This window comes from Myotis lucifugus, unplaced genomic scaffold (genome assembly GCF_000147115.1).
Source record: "Myotis lucifugus unplaced genomic scaffold, Myoluc2.0 scaffold_2, whole genome shotgun sequence".
Classification (NCBI taxonomy): domain Eukaryota; kingdom Metazoa; phylum Chordata; class Mammalia; order Chiroptera; family Vespertilionidae; genus Myotis; species Myotis lucifugus.
Window position 1 is genome coordinate 28,267,269 of NW_005871050.1, and position 13,636 is coordinate 28,280,904.

Below are 13,636 nucleotides of genomic sequence, written 5' to 3' on the forward strand. Positions count from 1 at the left end.
TCTCCGCACCACTTTTTTCAAGACTCATTGTAAAATGAGTATCCCAATATTCAACATAAAACAAATACAAAGGAAACAGAACCAGAACCAGGATAAAGGAGCACTGTTTATAAAGCTCCAGAAGAATGTAGCTTCCCAAAATAAAAGAATGCCCTTATTTGATGATATACAAAGAAACTCACTTAAAATTTTGCAATGCATTATAATTCATTCTTAACTTTTGCACATTTACCTTCCACAATAGTTTTTATTTGGAAGGGCTGAAATCAAATACCAAATGTGTGTCTCAACTATTGATGTAGAGAAATTTCACATTTGGCAAAATTGGTTCAAAATGAATAAATTATAGAAGCTATTCTCTTTTAGTAAGAAAATACCTAATTCCCAGTAATAAGAACTAGAGATCCAGCAGGCATTAAACATCCTATAATTGCGGTATAATGCGCAGAATTACTATAGATATATAGTTCTAAGTAAACCCCAGACATCTTAAGGTATTACAGCTGAATAAAGTTGCTGCTAATGTCTTCTTTTGGCTTAACAGTGCAGCTAATAGTTTGGAAACAAATAATAAGAACTATCATTGGGCAGCAAGATACCTAAACTAAACCTTTAGCAGAGAGAGTAGTACAGATATGATATAGACCCACAATCACACACAGATACTTTATTAGTTTCCTCTACACAAGCTAGTAACATCAATCTTTTAACAGAAACCTCAGGTCATTTGAGAGGCCAAACAGATCCAATGAAATAAGATGAAAATTAAATACTTAAATTAATCAAAAGGCAGTACAAAACCACCTAGAACCTTCTACCACAGTGATAGTGGGCTAAGATTAAGCTACAGCAAAATAATCTCATGTAAATGTTAAAAGAATACACAGCAAAAAGTGAGGTTTGCTTTCCAGAAGACTATGGTACAACGATCATTTGGGCCCAAGAAGGTATTTAGCCGGGAAAAGGTCAAGATGGTTGAAGGTCAAACCAAATGGAAAAGGAACAGGTACAAAAGAGACTAAGTGATAGTTTCCTAGCAGAGGTTGAGGGATCAGGCTCTTCTCCTCCCAAGAAGCATCTGCTGCACTGTGTGCTGCCTTCCTTCCCTCAGGCTCCTACCTGAGAGCTGCCTGCCTTACAGGGAATCAGCAACCAGAGCTGGATTCTGGGCTGCCTAGGGCTCTTGTTGTAATTTAGTATAGACTTTAGAGAACTTGTCACATGTTAAGGGGGGTTGGGAGTTAGTTTGGCTTTGTTCTTTTTATTTTGTTTATTTTGGGGTTGGCTCTGTTGCTAGTAGTTCTGAACCTAGGAATCCCAGAAGCATTCACGTGAAAAGTAGTCTGAGCTTCCCCAAACACATTCAAGCACCCCCACACAACACCCTTCAAAGTCTGAAATCTTGCAGAAGCTGAATTATAGTTAAAGCTGCAAGGCCCACAAAATCAAAGAAGCCAGAACGAGACAATGCAGGTAGGAAACCTGAGTAGTCTCAATCTGTCTTTCCTTAATTTTGGAGAAAAGTTAATATACCTGTAATGGGATGTAGAAAGCTACTGGAGCAAGCTGGGGCTTCTGCTGAATTTTTCATCAAACACCAAGGGAAAACAAGGGAAGGGGTTCACTTTATTTTTTAAAAGCCTCAGAAGTTATTCTATTATAAAGGGACATGGCTGAACAGGTAGGAAACAGATTCCCCATTGTGAGTTCTCCTGATGGCTTCTGCAAGAATCATGGAGATGTCGATCACCTAGAAAGACATGAAAAACACCAAGTTAGTATCATATAAACAGAGATGACTGCCAATTTGCAGACAATGATGAGAAGTCTAATGAGAGTCCTTCACTGTGCTGTTTCACCTCATGAGCTTGCACCCAGCTATTCATAACATTTTTTAAATCCTCACCTGAGGACATGCTTAGAGAGAGGAAGGGAAGGAGGGCAAGCGTATGGGTAAGGGTGAGAGCGAGGGAGAGGGAAAGGGAGAGGGAGAGGGAGAGGGAGAGGGAGAGGAATAGAGAGAGGGACAGGGAGAGGGAGAGGGAAAGAAACATTGATTGGTTGCCTTCCATATGTGCCCTAACTGGGGATTGAACCTGCCACCCAGGTATATGTCCTGGACAGGAATTGAACCTACAACCTTTCCATTCATGGGACGATGCTCAGCCAATTGAACCCCTCTGGCCAGGTGATAACCTTTTTAATATAACCACACAGTATAGAGTTAAAATGCTAACAGAGGAAAATTTCTGACTCAGACTCAACAAGATGGTGGTAGGTTGACATTTAAATTTTTTTTAAGAATGAATATTTAAGCTGAAAAAAAATCCCTTTAAGAATAACATCAACTCTCCAATTATACATATCTCAGAAAGCTAATGAATTACTGTATATATTTTTAATTAAGCAAAGGCCTTCTCTTAGTGCAACAACATTCATACTCGAGTGCCTAATAATTACTTGGGGAATTACTTTAAAGTAGTGGTCCCAGGACTTCTGGTTTTGTAGGTCTGGGATGGAGCAAAGTAATCTGCATATTAAGAACCCCAAGTAGTTAACTTAGTTTAGTTCCAGAGCAACTTTGAGAAACACTGGAGTTCTAAGGAATATGACAAGAGTTTGAAGGATTCACATTATGTCTGCAGGGGCCAATAGTTAAGAGTGACACACACACACATACTATAAAACATAGACTTGCAAACTTGAGTATCATGATCACTGGAAGAGCCTGTTAAAACGTAGACTTCTAGGCTCCATCTTCTAGAGATTCTGAGTCCAGCAATCTGAGTTTTAAAGCATGTGATGTTTTACTTTAGGAACACAGATCCTGATGGTAGACTAAGCCCTTAAGAGGAAAGGAGGAATTCTTCTGGTAATTCAACACATATTACCACCTCCTGAATACTTAGTGGAGTTTGGTTTTGCAAGAATCTCATCCTCACCTGTATTTTGGAGCAATGCTTCATCTTATCCTCCTGAGGTATGGTATTGGTGACCACTACTGCTTCAAAGCATGCATTGTTAATGCGAGAAATGGCGGGGCCAGAAAAGATTCCGTGAGTCAAGATAGCATAAACTCTGGTGGCTCCAGCTGAAAGAAGTCTACAGGAAAAAAGCAGAGTTGATTTTGATTAATCTTACCTGTCACTATAGAACAGGCTTGGGAACGTCTGGCCTGCAAGCCGTATAACGCCCTGGAAATCATTTGGTCTGGCCCTGCCAAGGCATGAGGGGTGAGTTAATTAAATGTTTGACCAGATATAATAGGCTAATTCTTAAGTTGATAATTTTGTATGGCCTGTGAATGATGTTATATATATCCAAATGGCCCTTGGCAGAAAAAAAGGTTTCCCACTCCTGCTATAAAACCTGATTAAGAAGAAGTGTATATTATTGGTCAGCTTGGGTGCCATACCACAGATGGGTGGCTTAAACAGAATTTTATTTCTCACAGTTCTGGGGGCTGCAAAGTCTAAGATCAAGGTGGTAGCAAGACAGGTTTCATTCTGAGGCTGCCTCTCCTTTTTTTTCCCCCTTCTGAGGCTTGTTCTCTTAGCTTATTAGTGGCTGCCATCTTGCTGTGTTCACATGACCTCTTTGACATCGTTGACCTCCACATGCACCAGGGAGAAGGCGGGGAGCAAGCTCTCTGTTTTCTTATTATAAGGACAATAATCCCATCATAAAGACCCTACCCTCATGACTTCATTCAAACCTAAATACCTCCCCAAAGGTCTCACACCGGGGGTTAGGGTTTCAATGCATCAGATTTTAGGGAGCTACCATTCAGTCAATATCAAGGAGAGAGAACTGGCCCTGCCCACTGTGGCTCAGTTGGTTGGAGTGTCGCTCCATAGACCAAAAGGTAGCAGGTTTAATTACCGGTCAGAGCACATACTTAGGTTGTGGGTTCGATCCCTGATCTAGGCACATGCGGGAGGCAACAAGTGGATGTCTCTCTCTTTCTCTCTCTCTCTACCTTCCTTCCTCCTTTCCTCTCTCTAAATATCAATTTTTTTTAAAGGAGAGAGAACCGTACTAAGAACTTACTTCAAGATCTGGATTCTTATAAAAGAACTATGATAGATTGCTACACTCAACAAAAGCCATCACTTCTTCTTCCTGGACACACAGCTAGACTACATTTTCCAGCCTTGCTTGCATAGTTAGGTATGACCATGTGACTTAACTCTGGCTATCAAAATGTGGGTAGCTACAATGTACACCATTTCTTGTCCGAGCTTATAAAAATCTTCCATGGGCCCTGGCTGGTGTGGCTCAGTTGGTTGAGCATTGTTCCTTGCATGGAAAAGATCGCTGGCTTGATTTCCCAGTCAGGGCACATGCTCAGGTTTCGGGTTCGGTCCCTGGTCAGGGTGTGTATGGGGAGGCAACTGATTGATGTTTCTCTCTCTCTCTCCCCACTCTATACCTTCCTCCCTCTCTAAAAATAATAATAATAATAATTGGGTAATCGATCTCCCATGCTCTTTTCCCTTTCTGGGTGGCCAAAATGAAAATGTCTTTCAAGGTAATCTTGGAAAGCACATGTTAAAGATGCAGTGACACATGACTGAAAGGAATATTCACATTGGAATACACCATGAATGAGAAAAAGACTTTATCTTATTAAGCCACCAACATTTCAGGAGTTGATCTATTATAGCAATTAGCATTACCTTACTAATACAAAGAGACATAAGCAAGTTTATGAATGCACACTCCAGGATCCAAATCAGAACTCACTGAGCACACAATATTTTTTAGCACCCATTATACACCAGGCCATGTGCAAAGCACACTCATAGATCAAAAAAAAGTTTGAGAGACAGTGCTATCCATAGTAACTTGGACTGTAAATAATGGGGAGCCACTTAAGTTTTCAAAGCTGAGAAGTGATGAGATCTAGCCTTAGTTTTAGGAAGATTAGCAAGTGGGAAGGCATTGTGAAAGATTGGGAAGGTAAGAGACTGGTGACTGGTAGCAGAGAGAACAGAGGTAAGGCAATTTAAAACAGGCAAGAGATGAGAACTAATCCTATATAATAAGAGAGGGATATACTAATTAGCCACGACCAGATATGCTAATTAGTCACAATCAGATATGCAAATTGACCATCACTCCAACACACAAGATGGCCACCCCCATGTGATCAAAGATGGCCGCACCATGTGGCCACAAGATGGTCACCACAAGATGGCCTGCAGGGGAGGGCAGTTGTGGGTGATCAGGTCAGTAGGGGAAGGCAGGTAGGGGCAACCAGGCCAGCAGGGGAGGACAGTTAGGGGTGACTGGGCTGGCAGGGGAGCAGTTAGGCATTGATCAGGCTGGCAGGGGAGTGGTTAGGGGTAATCAGGCTGGCAGGCAGAAGCAATTAGGGGCAATCAGGAAGGCTGGCAGGCGAGCAGTTGGGAGCCAGCAGTCCTGGATTGTGAGAGCGAGGCCTAAATGGGCAGCCCAACATCCCTCAAGGGGTCCCAGATTGAAGAGGGTGCAGGCTGGGCTGAGGGACACCCCCCAGTGTACCAGGCCTCTAGTATTGAATAAAGGTAGTAACAGCTAAATGGACACTAAAAAGGTAAGACAAAAAAAAAGAGAGAGGTAAGACCAGGGTTTCTGTTTTAAGTAAAATATAAATATGTCTACTCCGGGCTGTGGATTTCTACCTTAACTTGCTATATACTAGTATACTTAAAATGGTTAAAAATGGCAAGTTTATTTTACATACAATTTAGCACAATAACAAGAGAAAAAAACTAAGGAAAACTGGGGGGAAAAGGAATAGTCATCAATTTATACATATTGAAATTCAAGCCTAGGGTGATGAAAAACTGCCAAAGCTAGTTATCATCCTTCCATTCAGTTCCAAAAAGAATCAGCAGGCTTAAGGCATTCAGAGAGCAGTCAGCTTTTTACTTCTAACCACAGGCCCCACCGCTCAGCACTCACTTGTCAGCTGCATGGCAGATTGTGCCACAAGTGTCAGCCATGTCATCCACTAGAATGGCCACCCGATCCTTCACATCTCCTACCAGCACCATGCGGTCCACTTCATTGGCCTTCTTTCGTTCTTTATGAATCAAGGCAAAGTCAACATTCAACCGGTCTGCAATGGAGGTAACTCTGCAAAACAGGGTATCTGCAGTTAAAACCTGGCTGTGTATGGCTTGTAAGACCAAAAGAAATGGACTAGCCCTGGCCAGGCAGCCCAGATGGTTAGAGCATCGTCCCAGTATGCCAATGTTATGAGTTCAATTCCCAGTCAGGGCACATAGAAGAATCAAGCAATGAATGCACAAATAAACGGAACAACAAATCTATGTTTTTCCTTCTCTTTCTAAATTCAATAAACAAAAATATTAAAAATTCAATAGCCTGGCCAGTGTGGCTCAGTGGATGAGCACTGACTTATGAACTAGGAGGTCACGGTTTGATTCCTGGTCAGGGCACATGCCCGGATTGCGGGCTTGATCCCCAATAGAAGCCATACAAGAGGCAGCCAATCAATGATTCTCATCACTGATATTTCTCTCTCTCTCCCTCTCTGAAATCAATAAAAATGTATTTAAAATTTTTTTAAAATCAATAAGTGGACTAAATAACAGGCTTGCTTTCTGGGGGAGAATACTTCTTGAAACCAAACAGTTCGCAGGGCTGGAAGAAAGCAACTAATTTATTAACATCAGAAAATGGGTTTTATAAATTAACTAGAAGCCCGTTGCACGAAGATTCGCACAATAGGCCTTCCTTCCCCTGGCTGCCAGCACCGGTTTTCCTCCAGCACCCAGGACCCAGGCCTTTGGTCCGGCCGCAGTGGAGAAGCCAAGCCTCAAGGCTAGGCCTCTCCCCTCTGGCCGCAGCGAGGCTTGGCTTCTCTGCTGCAGCCACAGTAGAGAAGCCAAGCCTCTTCAGTCTTCAGTCTTCAGTCTTCGCTCTTCACTCTGGCCAGAGCTTTCAGTCTTTGCTCCGCGCCTGTGTATGCAAATTAACCGCCATCTTTGTTGGGTTAATTTGCATACTCATCCTGATTGGCTGGTGGGCGTAGCGGAGTGACACCAATTTGCATGTTTCTCTTTTATTAGTGTAGATGCCTCCATAACCTGAGAATAGTTTATAAATGTATCAGTCAAACTTAAGTGAATTCATTCTGAGTTATAGTAGTGGATAGACAATGTCCTCAAAGTTCCAAGAAGCAGTATAATGTTAAGGGACATTCATTTAGTGGATTGCTAGGAATGGAAACTGTCCCAGTTTGACATGTCGATGTGATAAGAAGTGAACCTGAACCTGGCTGGAGAGTAGCAGTACTCAGCCTGTTCCAGTGCTCACCCCCTAATCACACTCCCCTCCGTGATCCACAGATTTTCAATGTCAACTATACCTGGATATCAAGCTTGGGAGCTCTTTAATGACTGCTAGAAAGTAAGTCATATATTAATTAACCAGGCAAACTGGACATCTCAATGTATAGCCAAAATATCTCCAAATCAAAATCGATCAGATGCTCAAACCTCAGAGGGAAGGTAGGGGAGGGTAGGAGTAAGGGGGAGAGATCAACCAAAGGACTTGTATACATGCATATAAGCCTAACCAATGGATACAGACACCAGGGGGGTGAGGGCATGAGTGGGGGTGAGGGTGTGGGGGCGGGGGGAAGAACACATATGTAATACCTTAATCAATAAATAAAAAAATAGGATTCTTTTTTAAAAAATTACAAGATAATACACCCTAGCCAGTTTGGCTCAGTGGATAGAATGTCAGCCTATGGACTGAAGGGTCCCGGGTTTGATTCCAGTCGAGGGCACATGCCCATGTTACAGGCTCGATCCCCAGTGGGGGGCCTGCAGGAAGTAGCTGATTGATGATTCTCTGTCATCACTGATGTTTATATCTCTCTCCCTCTCCCTTCCTCTCTGAAATCAATAAAAATATACTAAAAAATAAAATAAAATAAAAATTACAAGATAATATGAAACAGACTAAAAAGTGGAATGGAAGACAAAGCTGGTGACAAAATATCATATCATTCACTCAAACAGAAATCCATTCAGTGTATATGACAGTGTGCTGCCCCAGTGGCATGTAATCCATGCTCTACTGTGCCATCCTTTTATCATGTGTGATGAGGTCTATGCTTTTTTTTTTAATATACTAGTCCAACCAGATCATTATGTTTTGTTTCCCTGGTGATGATGGTCACATATCTAAGTCTGTGCTAGATATGGAAGAACCTGTAACCATATAATAGAGAACACACAAAGTTTAAATGACAAGCTAGGCAACACTTGTACGCTGACCTAAATGAACCACACTCTGTGTTCATTTTACTACTACTGCATGGGCACATAACTTCAAGACTAACCAATCTGGCCTGGCTGGCATGGCTTGGTGGTTGAGCACTGACCTATGAGCCAGGAAGTCATGGTTCGATTCCCAGTCAGGGCACATGCCCAAGTTGCAGGCACAATCCCCAGTGTGGAGTGTGCAGGAGGCAGCCAATCAATGGTTCTCACTTGTCATTGATGTTTCTAACTTTCCCTCTCCCTTCCTCTCTGAAATCAATAAAAATATATTTTTAAAAATGACTAACCAATCTGCTTGGAATGATTACTGATCCAAGGCAAATGCATGATCAATTAGTTCAAGTATCCCAAATTGTTCATACAAAAAAGCCAACAAACTCAGTGATTAATGAAGCATAAAGGGACTTTTTCTTTTTTTTTAAAGTACATGTGAAGATGGCGGCATAGGTTAACGCTGGAGTTTGCTGCCTCGAACAACCACTTCAAAAATACAACTAAAAGACGGAACGGACATCATCCAGAACCACAGGAAGGCTGGCTGAGTGGAAGTTCTACAACTAGGAGAAACCAAGAATCAGAGGAGGTGCAGTGCTGAAGTAAAATACTAAGGTGCGGAGTGCGCGCAGCGCGGGCTGGTGGCTGAGGGCGCGGTTGTCTGTTTCAATCCGGAGGGAGCCTCAGACTCTGAGCTCCAGATCCGGGCGAGTCTCTAGGGACCCAGACTCAAACGGGAGAAGCGGGACTGTCTGGCTTCGGTCCCTCCGAGGTTTGCAGCGGTTGCTGGGACAGAGAGGCAGAGCCCCTGGGGACGGACTGAGAGCAGCCATAACTGCTCCCTCCTCCGCCCTGTTGATCCCGTGGGACCCGCCCCGCCCAAGCCCTGCACAGAGCCATTTGCCGGATAGCCTCAGGCAAAGGCTAGATTAGCACCTCCCTAGAGGACAGAAGTTCTCCCACCACAAACACAGCTGATTCTCACAGCCAGTTGGCCTGGAGGTCAAGTAGTAATTACCTACAACAATCAAGGCTTGACTACAACAAGACTGCTCACAGAGACCACAAGGGGGTGCACCAAGAGTGTCTACCTCAGGTAATTGGGACACTTAACACGGAAAGCCACTCTATCGACACAGCGAAGCATAAAAAAATGCCAAGACAAAGAAACAGGCCACAAAGGACAGAACCGGAGGAAAGCAGGCTACTGGATATAGAATTCAAAACCACACTTTTGAGGTCTCTCAAGAGGCTTCTAGAGTCTGTCGATAAACTTGATGAGATGTACAGGAAATCTAATGAGACCCTTGATGGTGTGATAAAGGCCCAACTAGAAAGTAAGCATACACTGACTGAAATAAAGAATATTATACAGACTCCCAACAGCAGACCAGAGGAGCGCAAGAATCAAGTCAAAGATTTGAAATGCGAGGAAGCAAAAAATACCCAACCGGAAAAGCAAAATGAAAAAAGAATCCGAAAGTGTGAAGATAGTGTAAGGAGCCTCTGGGACAGCTTTAAGCGGTCTAATATCAGAATTATTGGAGTGCCAGAAGATGAGAGACAGCAAGATATTGAAAACCTATTTCAAGAAATAATGGCAGAAAACTTCCCCCACCTGGTGAAAGAAATGGACTTACAGGTCCAAGAAGCGCAGAGAACCCCAAACAAAAGGAATCCAAAGAGGACCACACCAAGACACATCATAATTAAAATGCCAAGAGCAAAAGACAAAGAGAGAATCTTAAAAGCAGCAAGAGAAAGAAACTCAGTTACCTACAAGGGAATACCCATACGACTGTCAGCTGATTTCTCAACAGAAACTTTGCAGGCCAGAAGGGAGTGGCAAGAAATATTCAAAGTGATGAATACCAAGAACCTACAACCAAGAGTACTTTATCCAGCAAAGCTATCATTCAGAATTGAAGGTCAGATAAAGAGCTTCACAGATAAGGAAAAGCTAAAGGAGTTCATCACCACCAAACCAGTATTATATGAAATGCTGAAAGGTATCCTTTAAGAAGAGGAAGAAGAAGAAAAAGGTAAAGATACAAATTATGAACAACAAATACACATCTATCAACAAGTGAATCTAAGAATCAAGTGAATAAATAATCTGATGAACAGAATGAACTGGTGATTATAATAGAATCAGGGACATAGAAAGGGAATGGACTGACTATTCTTGGGGGGAAAGGGGTGTGGGAGATGCGGGAAGAGACTGGACAAAAATCATGCACCTATGGATGAGGACAGTGGGTGGGGAGTGAGGGCAGAGGGTGGGGTGGGAACTGGGAGGAGGGGAGTTATGGGGGGAAAAAGAGGAACAAATGTAATAATCTGAACAATAAAGATTTAATTATGAAAAAAAATAAAGCATAAAGGGCTAGAAAAAGTCACTCCCTATGCCCTTGAGGGGAGAACTATGAACAAGTCATAAATACACAGGGATCTCTCTCTCCTACAAAAATCTAGCCAACACAGAAGTGATAGAGACTCACTTTGAATATAATTCATCACTAGAAGAAAATTATAGCCTGGACAGTGTAGCTCAGTTGTTGAGCATTGACCTATGAACCAGGAGGTCACAGTTAGATTACCGGTCAAGGCACATGCCTGGGTTGTGGGCTCGATCTCCGATGTGGGGCATTGAGGAGGCAGCCAATCGATGATTCTCTCTCATCATTAATGTCCCTCTCTCTCCTTCTCTGATATCAATAAAAACATTTTTTTAAAAGTTATCCTTAAAAAAAAGAAAGAAAATTATAACCACTCCAAACCATGTAGCAACAAGTCATCTATTAAAGGCAGTTTTTCTGTAACCCACTTTGGAAAGAAATTCCTGCTTGATTATTTCAAATGGGACTATTTTCTAAGTCCCATGGCAAGATGTGAAAATAATGCACAAGTTAAGACAAGTATGACAACTACTATTAGGGGGATGTTTTTTAGGTTCTGTCTCTAATATTACAGATGATAACTGACAATTACATAAGCCTGACAAAGCCATACATCTGGCTGAATAACAGAACTCAAGTTCTCAGCTTATCAGTGCTGTTGAAGTTATTGAAAGAAAGAGCTTGCAAAGAAACAGTCACTGAAGATTTGTATGGCTCTTAGATCTGAATTAGCTTTTCCTAATCATCTGTGTTTTGTAGCTCTTCATTCTATTTCCACAACAAGAAAAGCATGTGTCACACTTTTGAATGCATTACTAATGAGTGACCCACTAAGGAAATCAAAAGCTCTTAGTCGGCACCATGTGAGCTGTAAAGCTCTGCAACTGGCAATTCCTGGCAGTTTGTTTAAAATGTTAAGGTCTTGGGTTTAAACAAAATCACCACTTTATTTTCCTTCCTGCTTAATACTTAATCCCAAGGATCAAAATGGTCTAACCAACAACAGCATTTAAAGTACGTACGTAAAAGCTTCCTAGCCCATTATTATCATGTGGTTTAACAGCAGGTGCCACTCATTAGAAAACCAAATTTTCTCCCCTTTCTGATAGGCGTCTAGCAGTGTTGCTAGCCCTGACTGCAAAGTTATTAATGGGTAATGGCCACAATACCAGATTTAGAGCCCCTCTGTTGCTGCCTTATCTTTCAGATAGTGACTTTCAGGCCAGGAAGAGGAATAAAACTATATCCAACCTATGTCCCAGCTATCAGTACATCCATTCTGAAGTACTTAAAAACTGCCACTTGGATAGAAAAACATCACTTTCTGACAACTATCTGAAAGATTTTCCCAATACATTGAGAATAATATGAATTTCAATCATACCTCTTAGCTCCCCCGGCATCGGGTGAGACAATAGTGCAGTTCCTCCACTCAGATATATTCTCCCTTATCCACTTCAGGACAGCTGGTTCTGCATACAAATTGTCCACAGGGATATCAAAAAAGCCCTGCAGGAAGGAGCTGGGTTAGTTTTGCTTCATTTTCCTTCTCTTCCATTTATGTATTTATTTTATTTGAATAAATTTGGCATGTAACATTGTGTGAGTCTAAGGTGTACCCTTCTCTTTTATTCACAAACAACTAACAGAGAATAGTGACTTGCCCAAAGAATACCTTACTGCAACATTCAGACTGATTAGAACAGGGTCCTCAAACTACGGCCCACGGGCCACATGCAAATACAAATATTGTATTTGTTCCCGTTTTGTTTTTTTACTTCAAAATAAGATATGTGCAATGTGCATAGGAATTTGTTCATAGTTTTTTTTTAAACTATAGTCTGGCCCTCCAACGGTCTGAGGGACAGTGAACTGGCCCCCTGTTTAAAAAGTTTGAGGACCCCTGGATTAGAAGGTATGCCCAATGTGAGAGACTGTAAAAACAGTCCCTTTGAATCCAGGCTGTGCAAGAGAACTCAGCCATAATGGGCAAAGTCAACCCTCAGCTAACCCACAACTGACCATAGGCAGGAGTGAACTGTTGAGAAAAATGGCCAAGTTCAGCTGGGACCACAACTATCCAGCCAATGTGCATACTCATAAGATGATAAAAATGTATACTGCTTTATGCTAAGGAGCAAAAGCTAACAGGTAAACCATTTAGAGATGCTATCCCATATAATAAAAGCGTAATATGCAAACTGACCGAATGGCATAACGACTGGTCTCTATGATGTGCACTGACCACCAGGGGGCAGATGCTCAATGCAGGAGCTGCCCCCTGGTGGTCAGTGCGCTCCCACAGGGGGATCACCACTCAGCCAGAAGCTGGACTCACAGCTGGAGAGCACAGTGGCTGTGGCAGGAGCCTCTCCTGCCTCCACTGCAGGTGGGCGGTAAGGAGTGAGGGCTCCCGGACGGCGAGAGCCCCGTACTGCAAGAGGGATGTCTGACTGCAGGCGGACATCCCCCAAGGGCTCCCGGACTGGGAGAGGGCACAGGCCGGGCTGAAGGACCGCCCCCCCCCCCCCAGTGAACGAATCTTGTGCACCGGGCCTCTAGTAGTATATAAACTTAGTAGAAGGTATTTATCATAAACTAGAGGCCCAGAACACAGATTAGTGCACCAGTGGGGTCCCTCGGCCTGGCCTGCGTCCTCTCACAATCTGGGACCTCTCGGGGATGTTGGACTGCCAGTTTCAGCCCAATCCCCCGCAGGCCAGGCCGAGGGACCCCATTGGTGCATAGAGCTGTACACCGGCCAGTTTTCAGCCTGATCCCCGGCGGGCCAAGGTTGAGGAACCCCCACTGGTGAACGAGCCTCTAGTATGCATATAAGATCTTTGGTTAATCTCTTCCCGCCCTCCCTCCTCCCCACTCCCCTGAGATTCATCAGTCTGTTCCACATTTCTATGCTTGTGCATTGTCTTCCCCTAG

The 13,636-nt window shown here is 42.9% G+C and overlaps 1 protein-coding gene across 3 annotated transcripts in view; it reads right to left on the reverse strand.

The window, feature by feature from the left end:
• Window positions 1-641: 641 nt before the first annotated feature.
• Window positions 642-13,636, reverse strand: part of PRPS1 (phosphoribosyl pyrophosphate synthetase 1) — a 36,935-nt gene continuing 23,940 nt past the window's right edge. For 2 of the 3 annotated variants that reach the window (XM_006082266.3, XM_023758762.1), the window contains exons 4-7: window positions 12,084-12,208; window positions 5,950-6,123; window positions 2,943-3,102; window positions 642-1,750 (exon numbers count right to left, since the gene is read on the reverse strand). In XM_006082266.3, the coding sequence (XP_006082328.1) occupies window positions 1,658-1,750; window positions 2,943-3,102; window positions 5,950-6,123; window positions 12,084-12,208 (552 nt within the window). In that variant the 3' untranslated portion in view covers window positions 642-1,657. Of the gene's footprint in view, window positions 1,751-2,942; window positions 3,103-3,141; window positions 3,217-5,949; window positions 6,124-12,083; window positions 12,209-13,636 lie in introns of all 3 variants that reach the window. The other variant, XM_014459621.2, reaches the window with a different exon arrangement.